The sequence below is a fragment of the Mugil cephalus genome, chromosome 2 (genome assembly GCF_022458985.1).
Source record: "Mugil cephalus isolate CIBA_MC_2020 chromosome 2, CIBA_Mcephalus_1.1, whole genome shotgun sequence".
Classification (NCBI taxonomy): Eukaryota; Metazoa; Chordata; class Actinopteri; order Mugiliformes; family Mugilidae; genus Mugil; species Mugil cephalus.
In genome coordinates this window covers 29,919,193-29,932,271 of record NC_061771.1, presented here as the reverse complement: position 1 = coordinate 29,932,271, position 13,079 = coordinate 29,919,193, and the positions used below count along the sequence as shown (strand labels likewise).

General features: G+C 43.0%; 1 protein-coding gene across 1 annotated transcript; it reads left to right on the top strand.

The window, feature by feature from the left end:
• Nucleotides 1–6,067: 6,067 nt before the first annotated feature.
• LOC125003608 (tripartite motif-containing protein 16-like) lies at nucleotides 6,068–11,748 on the top strand. The gene is made up of 2 exons (XM_047577598.1): nucleotides 6,068–6,254; nucleotides 11,087–11,748. The coding sequence occupies exons 1-2, from the start codon at nucleotides 6,068–6,070 to the stop codon at nucleotides 11,647–11,649; spliced, it is 750 nt and encodes a 249-aa protein (XP_047433554.1). The 3' UTR covers nucleotides 11,650–11,748.
• Nucleotides 11,749–13,079: the final 1,331 nt, after the last annotated feature.

Below are 13,079 nucleotides of genomic sequence, written 5' to 3'. Positions count from 1 at the left end.
TCTCTTGTTCCATCAGTCAGGATCTACTGAAGGATCCTGTGCTACTCTCCTGGGACACAGCTACTGCAATGAACTGTAATAAAAGCCACTGGGATGGAGAAGACCCTAAGGGAATCTACAGCTGCCACTCATGCAGGAAAGACTTTTCATACCGAGGCCTGTCTGGAGAAACACACCATGTAGCAGAGTTTAGTGGAGCAGCTGGAGAAGACGGGACTCCAAGCTGCTCAGTTGACTCACTGCTAAGCTGGACCTGAAGCTGTGGCCGTGTGATGTCCCTGCAACTGGTAGGAAGCTGAAAGCCTATAAGTCCTGTCTGGCTGCTGTTGGTTTCTATACTTGTGAGAAACATCACCCTTCCAACCTCATATGATGGAGCTCAGTTCAAGCGACACAAGCTGAAGGAGCCCTCCAAGAAGCTACCAGGAAGAACAATCACTCTCATGTCATGATGAGAATGAAATGTTCTGTCGAACTGATCAGCAGAGTATCGTTATCTCTGCTCTGTGGGATGAACATAAAGGCCACGACACAGTCTCAGCTGCAGCAGAAAGGACTGAAAGAAGCAAAGAGGTGGAGTGATGCAAGAAAAACATCCAGCAGACGATCCAGAGAGAGGAAAGCACGTGAGCTGCTTAGACAGGGAAGCTGAAGGCCATGGCTCACTCTGCTGATACAACAGTGGAAGGACAGTCTGGAGATCTTCCTGAGAATGATCCGTCTCCTCCAGAAAAGAAGCTTTGATGTGGAGCATCTGGTCAGATCCCAGCAGGAAACTGAAGAGAGACGAGTCAAAGCAAGTAGAGGAGACCCTGGAGCCGCCGCATCACAGCGCATGGAGAGGAACGGCTCCGAGCTGAAGCCGCTCTTAAACACTCGAGGATCACAACCATTTCTACACAACTACCCCTCCTGCCACCAAACCCGAGAGTCAACACACTCATCCAGCATCAGATATCGTCCACGAGACTTTGATCGGGCGTGAAAGTCAGCAGGACCGAGAAAAAAACCATAAAAATAATAACAAAAGGAGAAAACACAGGACATTCAGAGAGAGACATGGACAAAACAACTCCATGACATTGAGTGATGTGGAGTATAACTGCCACCACCAGAGCCAAAGACCAGAGATGAATACTGGAAATATTCATAGTGGAATCACACTGGACCAAACACAGCACACACACGTCAGTTATTATCTGAGGGGAACAGAAAATTAACACAATGAATCAACCTCAGTCTTATTCTGATCATCCCAGACAGATTTCACTGGATATTGTCCGGTCCTGAGTAGAGAGAGTCTGACTGGCCGTTGTGTTACTCGGGAGGGTGGAGATGAGAGTAGGAGGAGTTGTGTAGCAGTCGCCTACAGAATATCAGCAAGCAGGAGGTCAGATGAGTAGATTTTGGATCAGTGACAAATCTTGGTCATTACGTTGTTTCCACAACAGTTATGAATTTTGACCACAACTACGTCCAAATCTCCCCCGTCTCAAGGTCCTGGTCCACCAGAGTAAGAGTGTACCCTGGACCGACACAAGAGCAGGTCCTTCTGTCTTTCTACAGCGTCTCTGAAACCATGACTCTCCTCCACAGAGTCCAAGCCCACATTCACATCAGCCTCTCTAATGCTGGACCTTGGTTTATTTTACGTTGGAGACACTGCTGAGTTGAAAAGTGAAATAGAACCAGAAGTCTCTACAGGACAATTGGTTAAAATGTGTCTTCTAGTCATCCAGGTGATTTGGTCCCTCCATGGTTGTAGCTGAGAGCTCATTGTTTGTGTCCCATGTCCTTCACATGCTCAGAGATCAGCATGTCAGTCACCCTTTGTGGGCGGTACTTTGTGGTCCTCGCTGGTTTGATTGTTTCCTGATGTTGGAGCGCTATGTTTGGTGGCGCTCCTTCCCTGTGGTCTGTTTAGCCACGGAGGCTCTCACTGCTCACCATGGAGCTTTGATTCACAATCAACTGTACATTTGTCCACATGAGAATCTGAACTTGACTGTGCTCTGAACGCTCTCATCCAACATTTGTGTTGATGTGATTGTATGTTTTTTTGTTGTTGTTGAAATGGATAAAGAGACGAGCTCATGTCAACTGTAGTGATCATGATCATCATCAATCAGACATCAGTCATTATCTGATTGTACAAAGCGATATTCTGAGTCCAACAAACGATTTTTGTGGATGAAGTGTGAATCTGTGCATAGCAATGAACTGAACAAGATCAATTGATCAGACTTTACTGATTTAATGGGAGAACAAACTGAAGCTTCACATGATGAATAAAGCTTGCTGTGTTTGTCACACAAAATGAACAAATGACCGTCTCCTGTCTTTATTTTCCAATCTCACAAGCATTTGCATTGGTTCTTTCTTATTCAATTTGTTTTTTCTTTTTCTTTTTGAATTCAAATAGTCCCTTTAAGTTGACAGCCTTGTGTTTCTGTTACAAGCTTTCCCTGCCATCTCTGTCTGTCTGTGTTTCTCTGAGCCCTGTTTACATGGAGAAGATAGAAAGCTCTTGATGAGACAATCCAGCAGAGAGTCTGACACAGGCCTTGTAGTGTTCAAGTTTAACTTTACATTTTCTGTCCCTTTTTAAATGTGGAAATATTATACTTTGCATAACAACAATGTTGGACACATTTTTCAGAATTAACCAGGAAATAATTTTAAAGGTAATAAGATTTTGTATGTGAACCCAAATGTAGGAGGCCATTTAATCTCACATTCAGTGTTTATATTTATGTTTAATAAGTGATATAAGTATTTATGTTTTTCATCTATTTAGTTGATTGGTATTTGTAGTGTGGTCCCCTAGATGGCGATAACATTTCTACCTTGCACAGGAATAAGTAGGTCATAGGTCACAGTGAGGGGGGTGAGTTAAATGCCACAGGTGTGCGTTGATAGGGAGAAGACACATGGATGATGTTAGCAATCGACTGTTAGCATTCGTGAATAAGCATCTGTGTCTAGCATCCTAAGAACATAGATTAAGTGGTTAGCATCCGCCTGTTAGCATCTGGATTGGAATCCGACAGTTAGCATCCGTGTCAGCATTTCGTCTGTTAGCATTTGGGTTGGAATCCGCCTGTAGCATCCTGTTAGCATTCAACTGATTTTGATGTTCATTAATTCACTGTTTAGCATTCGTTTGTGATAGTCATTCATCTGATCAGAATCTTCTGTTAGCTCCGTGTTACATCTCTTGGAACAGTCCTGTGTTAGTATTCGTTCCTTTCAGCATGCACTGTTAGCCTTCATATGATAGCATTCGTGTATTACGTCCGTATTAGCATTGACTTTTGTAAGCATCCGTAATTAGCATGGATCCATGATAAGCCTTGGCCCCTATTAGCATTCCATCTTTAGCATCCGTATCAGCATCTCGTCTGTTAGCAACCTGGGTTGGAATCCGCTGTTAGCATAACGTTTTAGCATTTCAATCAACTGATATGTAATGTTCATTAATTTCATGAGTTTTAGCATTGATCAGCATTCTTGTGTTAGCAACCGTGTTTAGCAGTATTTGTTTTTAGCATTCATCTGTTAGCATCATGATAGCAACTGATCTGTAGCATTCATCTCTGAGCATTAGTCTGAAAGCATCTGTCTTAGCATCAACTGATTTGTATGTTCAGTCATCTCATGTGTTAGCAGTGGTCCTTTAGCCTTCATCTGATAGCATTCTCTGTTAGCATCCGTGTTTGGCATCGTCTGTTACATTCGACTGTTAGCTTTAATACTGATAGCATTCGTGAATAAGCATCTGCGTTAGCATTATCGTGTAATAGTGTCCGTGTTAGCATCCATATTAACATAGATCCTGTTAGCATCGCCTGTTAGCATCCGTTTAGCATCCCGTAGTTATAACTTCACTCTTTTAGCATCATCAGTTAGCATCCATAGCTAACCCTCCATACTGCTAGCATTTAATCTGATTTGTAATTTAACACACAAAATGTAAATTCAATGATTTATGGCCTCCAAAGGAAGAATTTCAAGCATGTTTAAAAGAGCCGGTGTGATGGAAAAACAACTGTGTTCCAAATTATTATGCAAATTTATTTAAGTGACATAAACAGATTTACATTTTTTGTTTTTCATCAAACTCCATGGATGGTATTGTGGACACATGGCTCTTTGGATCACTGAACAATCTCAGACACCTGTGATAATTAGTTTGCTGGATGAGTCCAGTTAAGTAAAAACAACTTAGAAGAGGGCGTTCCACATTATTAAGCAATGACCATTTTCCAAGCCAACATAGAAAGAAGAAGGATCACTCTGCTGCGAAAAGAGCTGAAAAAAGTTTCAGACTCCCTTGGACAAGGTAGAAAACCTTAGAATCTTTCAGGAAAACTATGTGATCATCGTACAGTTAAGAGATTTGGTGCTGATCAGAGCACACAACGACACGAGGGATCGTGAGCAGATAAAGGCACGATGAGGAAGGTTTCTGCCAGACAGAAGCATGGGGATCAAGAGAGCAGCTGCTTAAAATGCCGTAACAAAGTAGCAAAACAGATATTTGAAGCTGCAGGTGCCATCTGGAGTCCCACCGATCATCAAGTGAGAATCCTCCAGAGGCATGCAGTTAATGCGTAAACCTTCTATCCGGCGCCCCTAAAAATGCTACAAAGCAAAAACCGGCTGCAGTGGGGCCCATAAATACAACAAAGACCTCATATTCACACAGTCTTGTTCAGTCTGACGATGCCGTGCCCAAAAAAAAAAAAAAAACCCCAGGATGGACGCAGATGATGGAGTAGTGGAATGGTTTGGTGACTGCCACCACGTCCCATACAAGGCTGCGACGTCAGCAATGAGCGTGGAGGAGTCATGTTTTTTGGGCCGAATCAGGGGAGAGAGCTGGTAGGGACCTCTTAGGGTCCCTGAAGGTGTGAAAATGAACGTCTGTACAGTAATGTGGAGTTTTCGTGACTGACACACTTTTCTTCTTCATGCTCCAAAAAACAAGAACCGTACTTTCCGTAACAAAATCACCTTCATGCATTGGGAAAAACAAAAAAAACAGAAACGCACCATCTCACAGCCTGCATCATCGGCTTGCTATGGGCATAAAAAGCAGAGAAACTCATGCGTGGCCCCCTCCACCCCCTGAACCTCAACCTATTGAGAACCTTTGGAGGCATCCTCAAGCAAAACATCTATGAGAGTGGGAGGCAGTTACACATCCAAACAGCAGCCTCTGGGAGGCTACTTCTGACTCCTGACAAAGACATTCAAGGCAGAGCCCTCCAAAAACTCACATAGGTCAACGGATGCAAGAATGTGAAGCTGCTATAAAATAAGGGTTCCTATGTTAAAATGTAACACCACATGTTTGAGATGTTTTGATTGAAATAGCTTTAGCTTTCAGTAAATATGACCCTAATTCTGCAGAATTCAAAAGATAGCATTTTCAGTTTTTAACAACCTTAAAAATGTAAAAACTCTGCTGGCTGATAATTTGGAACAGTGCATTTAAAGTTTTTCATGTTTGAAAAATACTGTTGTCATTGGGAGGTTTTGTTCAGTAACATTAGAATTCATTAAACTAACGGTTGATGACGTGAAAATTATGCCGACTGTCATTTGCATTGACTATTTAGGAAAATCTGAGACAAATATCATTTGCAAAATAATTTGGAACACAGTGTATTTATGAAGCACACTGCACCTTGTGCAAGAAAAAAGTTTGAATCTCGGAACATTGGGCATCAAGGCGCTGGAATCCCACGGCTAATCAGAAAAACATGAAGATGCCATAAAATGCCAGCAGCAGACGCTTTCAATCAGCCAGTATTATTCCACATCAGGATCTGGAGCATCGAGGTCCAGCGCGACCCAGTCTGCTACAACTCCAGTTGACCTGTGGACAGCGTTGGGTCTACGCCCACACTAAAAGAGGAGGTGCTCTGGACTCTTCACACGGTGGTTAAGCACCAGTCATATACTGGCAATGAGAACATTGATGAGCTGTTCTAGACCATGTTCCCGGATTCTGACGTGGAGAAAAAAGTGCGGAAGAGACGAGACGGACGAGACGTTGAAGATGAAGCGATTTGGATCAGCCCATTTCACCAAGAGAGACCTCATCTCCAAAGTTAAGGGCCCGTTCGTGCTGACGTTCGACCAAAGTCTGAGTCAAAGGAACAAGACCAAGCAGTTGGACCTGCACGTACGTTTTTGGGAAGGCGAGCGGGTCCAGTCAAGGTACCTGGGGTCCCAGTTTATGGGACGTGTGACAGCTCAGGACGTACTGAAACATGTCAAAGTAAGTAAAGTGTTTTAGTAGCGAGCGTTGCATGAGTCTTCTTCTTATCAGCAGCACAGTACTAGATATGATACCAGAAGTAACAGAATAAGACTCAGGACAGTAACTTGAACTATAAAACTGCAAAGATTTATTTTCATCTCAGGAGTGTGTGGACCAACTTAACCTCAGGAGCCTAGTGTCCGTCTCAATGGATGGGCCCAATGAACTTCAAAACAGTTTGAACTTTTCCAACAAGAGGATGCAGAACTGTATGGAGGTGCTCAGCTTGTTTCTGTGCGTAGCTGTGGACTGCACACGTCGCATAGTTCTTTGAAAAGTGGCTTCACCATGTGGCAGCTGGACAAACTTGTGAGAGCCGTGCACACACTGTTCCACAACGTACCAGCAAGGAGAGAAGACCACAGCGCACAAAAGACTACAGCGCCGTCACAAAATCCACCATCTTGCCCTCACCGTGTTGTGGTCATCGGTGGATTGAGAACCTGCCTGTGGTAGAGAGGGATGTTGCAGTCTGGCCATCACTTCAGCAGTATATGAAAGCAGTGAGAAGAAAGAAAGTCCCCAACCCTGGGACAGCGTCCTTTGACACTGTCCAAACTGCCCTGAAAGATTTTCAAACGTCTACTGCTCAGGCGTACTTTCACATAGAGACTTCATTTACTGTAGACACTTGTGTATTGGTGTATTAATCCACATTTTGATAGGTCATATATTTTTTGATCAATCACTGACATCATCAGCCAAAGTGGAGAAGTTGTCTGAAATTGTCTGACATTTTTCTCTTTCCATGGTCCTCCTGGCCACAGTTTACACCGTACACACGGTTGTTCTACAGTTGTAGACAAACTTGTTGTGTGTCTCACAATGTGCTCATCAAAGCAGTGAGACGTACAGAATTTAAATTGTGAGCCTCTGAGTGCGGTCACATCTCTCTCTGCACATAAGCAGAAGCCTGTTTAAAACTTGCATGTGTCTCCAAAATGTTCAGTGTAGAAAGACAAATAACATGTCAAAGTCTCCAGGAAGATCTTATGACGCCCACGGTCTGTGTGTTTTTCTGATAAGAGCTACCGTTTTGTCACAGTGAGCCCAAACTTGAGACCAGAGCAGAGAAAATCACCTTTTTTCACGATGTTTCTGTCTGTCTCTTCACAATTCATTAATCAGGGGCTCCTCTGATATCTCTGCTGTTAATACTGCTGACCCCTGTCTCCCATACATTTATGTTACAACAACACACACAAGCACACACTCCTCTACCACACACACACACACACAAACACAAACACAGGTAACTTTATATTATTACAGCTATAGATGCACACTAGGGATGAGCGACTACAGTATTATCTGTATCTGTTAACCATACGAATTATCTGTATCTGTACTCGGATTGGGCGGGGTTTAACCCGGAAGTGGATCTGGTTTTGTTGGGCGGGGCTTTAACCGGTATGTTATTTTAAGCATGCAATTGATATGGGTTGATCAGAAATTGTGGTTTTGATAACGATAGCAAACGAACTATTTGCAGAACAAGTTTTGCAACAATGAATACAACACATGCTGTTGCAATTATCAAGTAAAATGTAATTGACAAGTTTTCATACTCATGCATACTCATATATATATATTTTTTAACATTTAACTTATTTTTATCAGTGTGATTTTTTATTTTTTGTTATCCACACCTGGGGCCCGTTGCACAAAAGTAGGATTCAGATATCCAGGATTAGTGACTAAGCCTAGGCTCATCGAGTCCGAAACAAGAGCGTCCAGACTTATTCGTTTGCACAAACACCAAGCCAGGATGAGCGGAGACGGATTCTTTAAGCCAGGTTTAACCAATCTTGGATCAGAGCGCTCACACGGCTCCTCAAGTAGACCCCGCGATCGATCACAGATTCACTGATTCACCATGGCACCGCGAGCAGCGTTCGTCTCCTCGTCGGAGCAGGACATACTTATTATAGAGGTAAAAGATCAAATTAATGAGAAAGGAAAACCCGCCACTGCCATAAAACAAAGAGAGAAAGCGAGGCAACTTATCTCTCAAATGTAAGTCCCTCCCAAGAAGATGCCACCTTCTTCATAGGTACATTCTTTCATCATACCGATCAGTGTGAGTGTGTAGCTTAATTTCTTAATATTTATACCACTGCTACCTTTATTTTTTAATGAAATATATCAAGACAGTGTCAGACACTCTGCATGAAGAAAAAATGAAAAAGAAAAAAATCTCTGACAGACAGAGAGGCAACTAGTCCCATTAATCTGCACCACGTCCGAACGAACCCACGTTTACCAGAACTCCGCTGGTTGATAAGTACAAACCTGAGTAAAAACAAACCCGTAACTGAAGAAATTCTAAATGTTGACGGAAAAGACCGCGAACCTAAGAGACAGAGAGCTGTTGTGTGTCAGAGTGACCAGAGCAGACACAGCAACACACGTGTAGTTGTGTAGGGGAGGGGCGCGGCACGGCGCCCATCACAGAACGCAGACACAGTCAGATAACCAATGAGGATTTTCATTCAATCCGAGCACAGGGATTGACTCGTATTACTTGTATAATACTCGATACTCGTTTCAGCTCAGATTTTGTTGAACCCTCTTTCTGAAACGGGCCCCAGGTTCAAAATGTTGCATTGACGGATTTACGCTATGAAAACAAGTCGTAAAACAGACTGGTTACACTACTTTATTATTCCACAAATAAAATACAATAAACTGTCTTTAGAAGAAAAACAAAAACTGCAACACATGTTTTGATAGTTCCACAATTATTCCTTATAAAGCAATAAATCCATACCAACAACAATGCAGTCCACCAGTTTTACAAAAAACAGAACAGCGCCACCTATAATTTTCGTGCAGCCTCATACAGGTGGATTCTTAAAGTACCCTTTATTTAGACTTTTACCTAAAGTGTCATGATGTTCAGACTTGATTTGTTGATTTGTTTACTGTGGCTCAGTTGTTCATTTGAAGCTTTGATTGAAATGTTAAACAATAGTAATGAATTCAAATATATAAAAATTAGACTTTTATGAAAACAGTAAATGATAAAATTACTTTTCAACACACAAACCATTCATAATTGATAAATTAGGATAAAATAGAAGACTTCCCTTCACTAATGCCGACCAGGAAATAAACACAGCCCCTCCTTCTCTGTCACGTGTTTAGTTTTATGATGCAACTGCAACCATTTTTTCTTTTCCTGCTGTGAAGTGAAGCAGTTCCTCTGTGCAGCTACAAACAAGTAAGTAGGCTCTGACCGTTTGTATTCACTGTTGACTGAATTAATCAGCATTAAAAAGCTCATCCAATAGAATCACTGTGTAACTGTAACATATCTATGGCGTCTATGACCATGAATGATGTGGATTTTATTGTGATTAGTTTTGTCATCTGCTCCTCTTCCTGGAACAAGTCAGAGTCTGATAACTCCTCCCTCTTCCTGGAGCAGCTCCACTCATATTTCCTCATGTCTCCTTGTTCCTCCCCTTTAGATCTCTACATTGAAGATGGGTGTAAGCAGCATGGGGTGAAGTGTGAGAGCTGCAGGCTCCAATTCACTGTACAATCACATGTTGTTCAGATCAGGTCAGACTAGTTTCACTTCTAGCAACACAAACTCACACAGTCGTCGACATGAGAGGTGAAATGGAGCAGAAAGGAGTTCAGTGGACAGAGAAAACCTTCTCTTGTTCCATCTGTCTGGATCCACTGAAGGACCCTGTGTTATTCACGTGGACACAACTACTGCATGAACTGTATTAAAAGCCACTGGGATGAAGAAGACCAGAAGGGAAAATCTACAGCTGCCTCAGTGCAGGAAGATTTTTCATACCGAGGCCTGTCCCTGGAGAAAAACACCATGTTACCCAGAGTTTAGTGGAGCAGCTGAAGAAGGACTGGACTCAAGCTGCCCCCAGCTGATCACATGCTATGCTGGACCTGAAGATGTGGCCTGTGATTTCTGCACTGGGGGGAAAGCTGAAAGCCTTCAAGTCCTGTCTGGTCTGTTTGGTTTCTTACTGTGAGAAAACACCCCCCAACCTCACTGTGATGTAGCTCCATTAAAGAAACACAAGCTGGTGGAGCCCTCCAAGAAGCTCCAGTGAGAACATCTGCTCTCGTCATGATAAGATGATGGAGATTTTCTGTCGTATGATCAGCAGAGTATCTGTTATCTTGCTCTGTGGATGAAAAATAAAGGCCACGAACAGTCTCAGCTGCAGCAGAAAGGACTGAGAAGCAGAAGAGGTGGAGGTGATGCTAGAAAACATCCAGCAGACGATCCAGGAGGGGACGCAAAGACGTGGAGCTGCTTAGAACAGGAGCTGAAGGCCATGGCTCACTTGCTGATAAAACAGTGGAGGACAGTCGGGAGATCTTCACTAAAGATGATCCGTCTCCTCCAGAAAAGAAGCTCTGATGTGGAGCAGCTGGTCAGATCCCAGCAGGAAACGGAAGAGAGTCGAGTCAAAGATGTTGAGGAGAAGCTGGAGCAGCAGATCACTGAGCTGGAGAGGAAAGGGCCCTTGAGCGAAGCAGCTCTTAAACACAGGAGATCACAACCAGTTTCAAACAAACTCCCCCTCACTCCCACCACCCAGTGAGTCTACACACTCATCCAGCATCAAGATTCGTCCTCTGAGGAATTTTGGGATGGCGTAAAAAGCAGCTGTGACAGAGACCAGAGGGGAAACTACAGGACATTCTGAGAGAGACATGGACAAACATCTCAGTGACAGTGATGAAGTGGATGTTTTACTCCCAAAACCCAAGAGCCAAAGACCAGAGATGAATTCAGGAAATATTCATGTGAAATCACACTGGATCCAAACACAGCAAACACAGATCTGTTATTATCTGAGGGGAACAGAAAAGTAACAGTAATGAATCAACATCAGTCTTATTCTGATCATCCAGACAGATTCACTGATTATTGGCAGGTCCTGAGTAGAGAGAGTCTGACTGGACGTTGTTACTGGGAGGTGGAGTGGAGAGGAAGAAGAGGAGTTGGTGTAGCAGTCGCATCCAAGAATATCAGCAGAGCAGGGAATGAATGTTTGTTTGGATTCAATGACAAATCTTGGTCATTACGTTGTTACACAAACAGTTATGAATTTTACCACAACAAAGTCCAAACTCCCGTCTCAGGTCCTGGTTCCTCCAGAGTAGGAGTGTACCTGGATCACAGAGCAGGTCTTCTGTCTTTCTACAGCGTCTCTGAAACCATGACTCTCCTCCACAGAGTCCAGACCACATTCACTCAGCCTCTCTATGCTGGACTTCGATTCTGGTTTCCTGATTTTGGAGCCACTGCTGAGTTGATGAAAGTGAAATAGACAGAAGTCTCTTCAGGGACAGTTGGTTAAAATGTGTCTTCTAGTCTCCAGGTGATTTGGTCTCCATGGTTGTAGCTGAGAGCTCATTGTTGTGTCATGTCTTCATGCTCAGAGACACCTGTCAGTCACACTTTGTGGGCGGTACTTTGTGGTCTCCTGGTTTGTTGTTTGCTTGATGTTGGCTTTGTTTGGGTGGCGCTCCTTCCTGTGTCTGTTTACCCACGGAGGCTCTCACTGCTCACCATGATTTTTGATTAACATTAAACTGACATTTGTCCCCCTGAAAAATCTGAACTTGTTGTGCTCTGAACGTCTCATAACATTTGTGTTGACGTGTTTGTTGTTGTGTTCCTCTTCCGCTGCAGGGGCCTAAACAGAGAAACCAGCAGACCTTCCTTTATCACAGAGATTTAGTTCTGACTTTGGAAAGAAAGAAATCTACAATTACATTTCCACTGAGTGGTTTGGAGACCACATGTTGTTGTTGTTGTTGTTGTTGTTGTTGTTGTTGTTGTTGTTGAAATGGATGAAGAGACGAGCTCATGTCAACTGTAGTGATCATGATCATCATCAATCAGGACATCAGTCATTATCTGATTGTACATAGCTGAAAATTTGAGTCCAACTAACTGATTGTGTGGATGAAGTGAATTGTGCATGAAATCACTGAACAAGAGTCATTGATCAGACTTTACTGATTTAATGGGAGAACAAACTGAAGCTTCACATGATGAATAAAGCTGCTGTTTGTTACACATGAACAAATGACCGTCTCCTGTCTTTTTGTCTCCAGGATCTCAAACAAAGTCTGTGGAGAAAATGTGGAGCTGACAAATAAGTGGTGACGTGCATCATATGAAATGATTTAACTTTAATGAGAACTTGAAACATGTTCTGATCAACAGGTAAAACGTCAGAAACGGGAGTCCAGACAGATGTGGACATGAGTGGATGTGTAAAAGTGGCCTTTTTATCCCACAGGACTTGAACGCCCCAGATCATTTGACAGCTTCTAAATGTGATTTGATTCCCTGATAACATGGATGAAGTCAGACTGTGGACAAAGTGGTTGAGGAGCTTTAACCTCCACTACATCCCTGGTAGCAGGATGAAGGCGCCCTCTTGTGGTCTTCATCACATTTCACTTGTTCACCTGCTGTGACGTTTAACTACAGGAAGACAAAAAAGGGAAAGTTGACTGAGCCTTTTGGCAGCCTTCAGACTCCATCAGGACAGAGAAAATTTACACTCAAGACACGGTGAACATTTACAGTCTCGAGCTGAGCTACAGTTGAGTTAAAACTTCTTTACACGTTGACTTTTGAAACCCTCAGTAGAGAGGAGACTGGGTCTGGTGGGGAAGACAGTTTGGAGTTTAGACTCCCCTCAGCAAAAATTACTTTATTCACGGGTAACTACAAGTATACTTA

Excerpts from the sequence above, each read along its gene's own strand:
- LOC125003608 (XM_047577598.1), top strand. The coding sequence starts at position 6,068 with ATGAAGCGATTTGGATCAGCCCATTTCACCAAGAGAGACCTCATCTCC. Across the intron at positions 6,255-11,086 it reads GGGGTCCCAGTTTATGGGAC|AGCCAAAGACCAGAGATGAA; the intron begins GTGTGACAGCTC and ends CCAAAACCCAAG.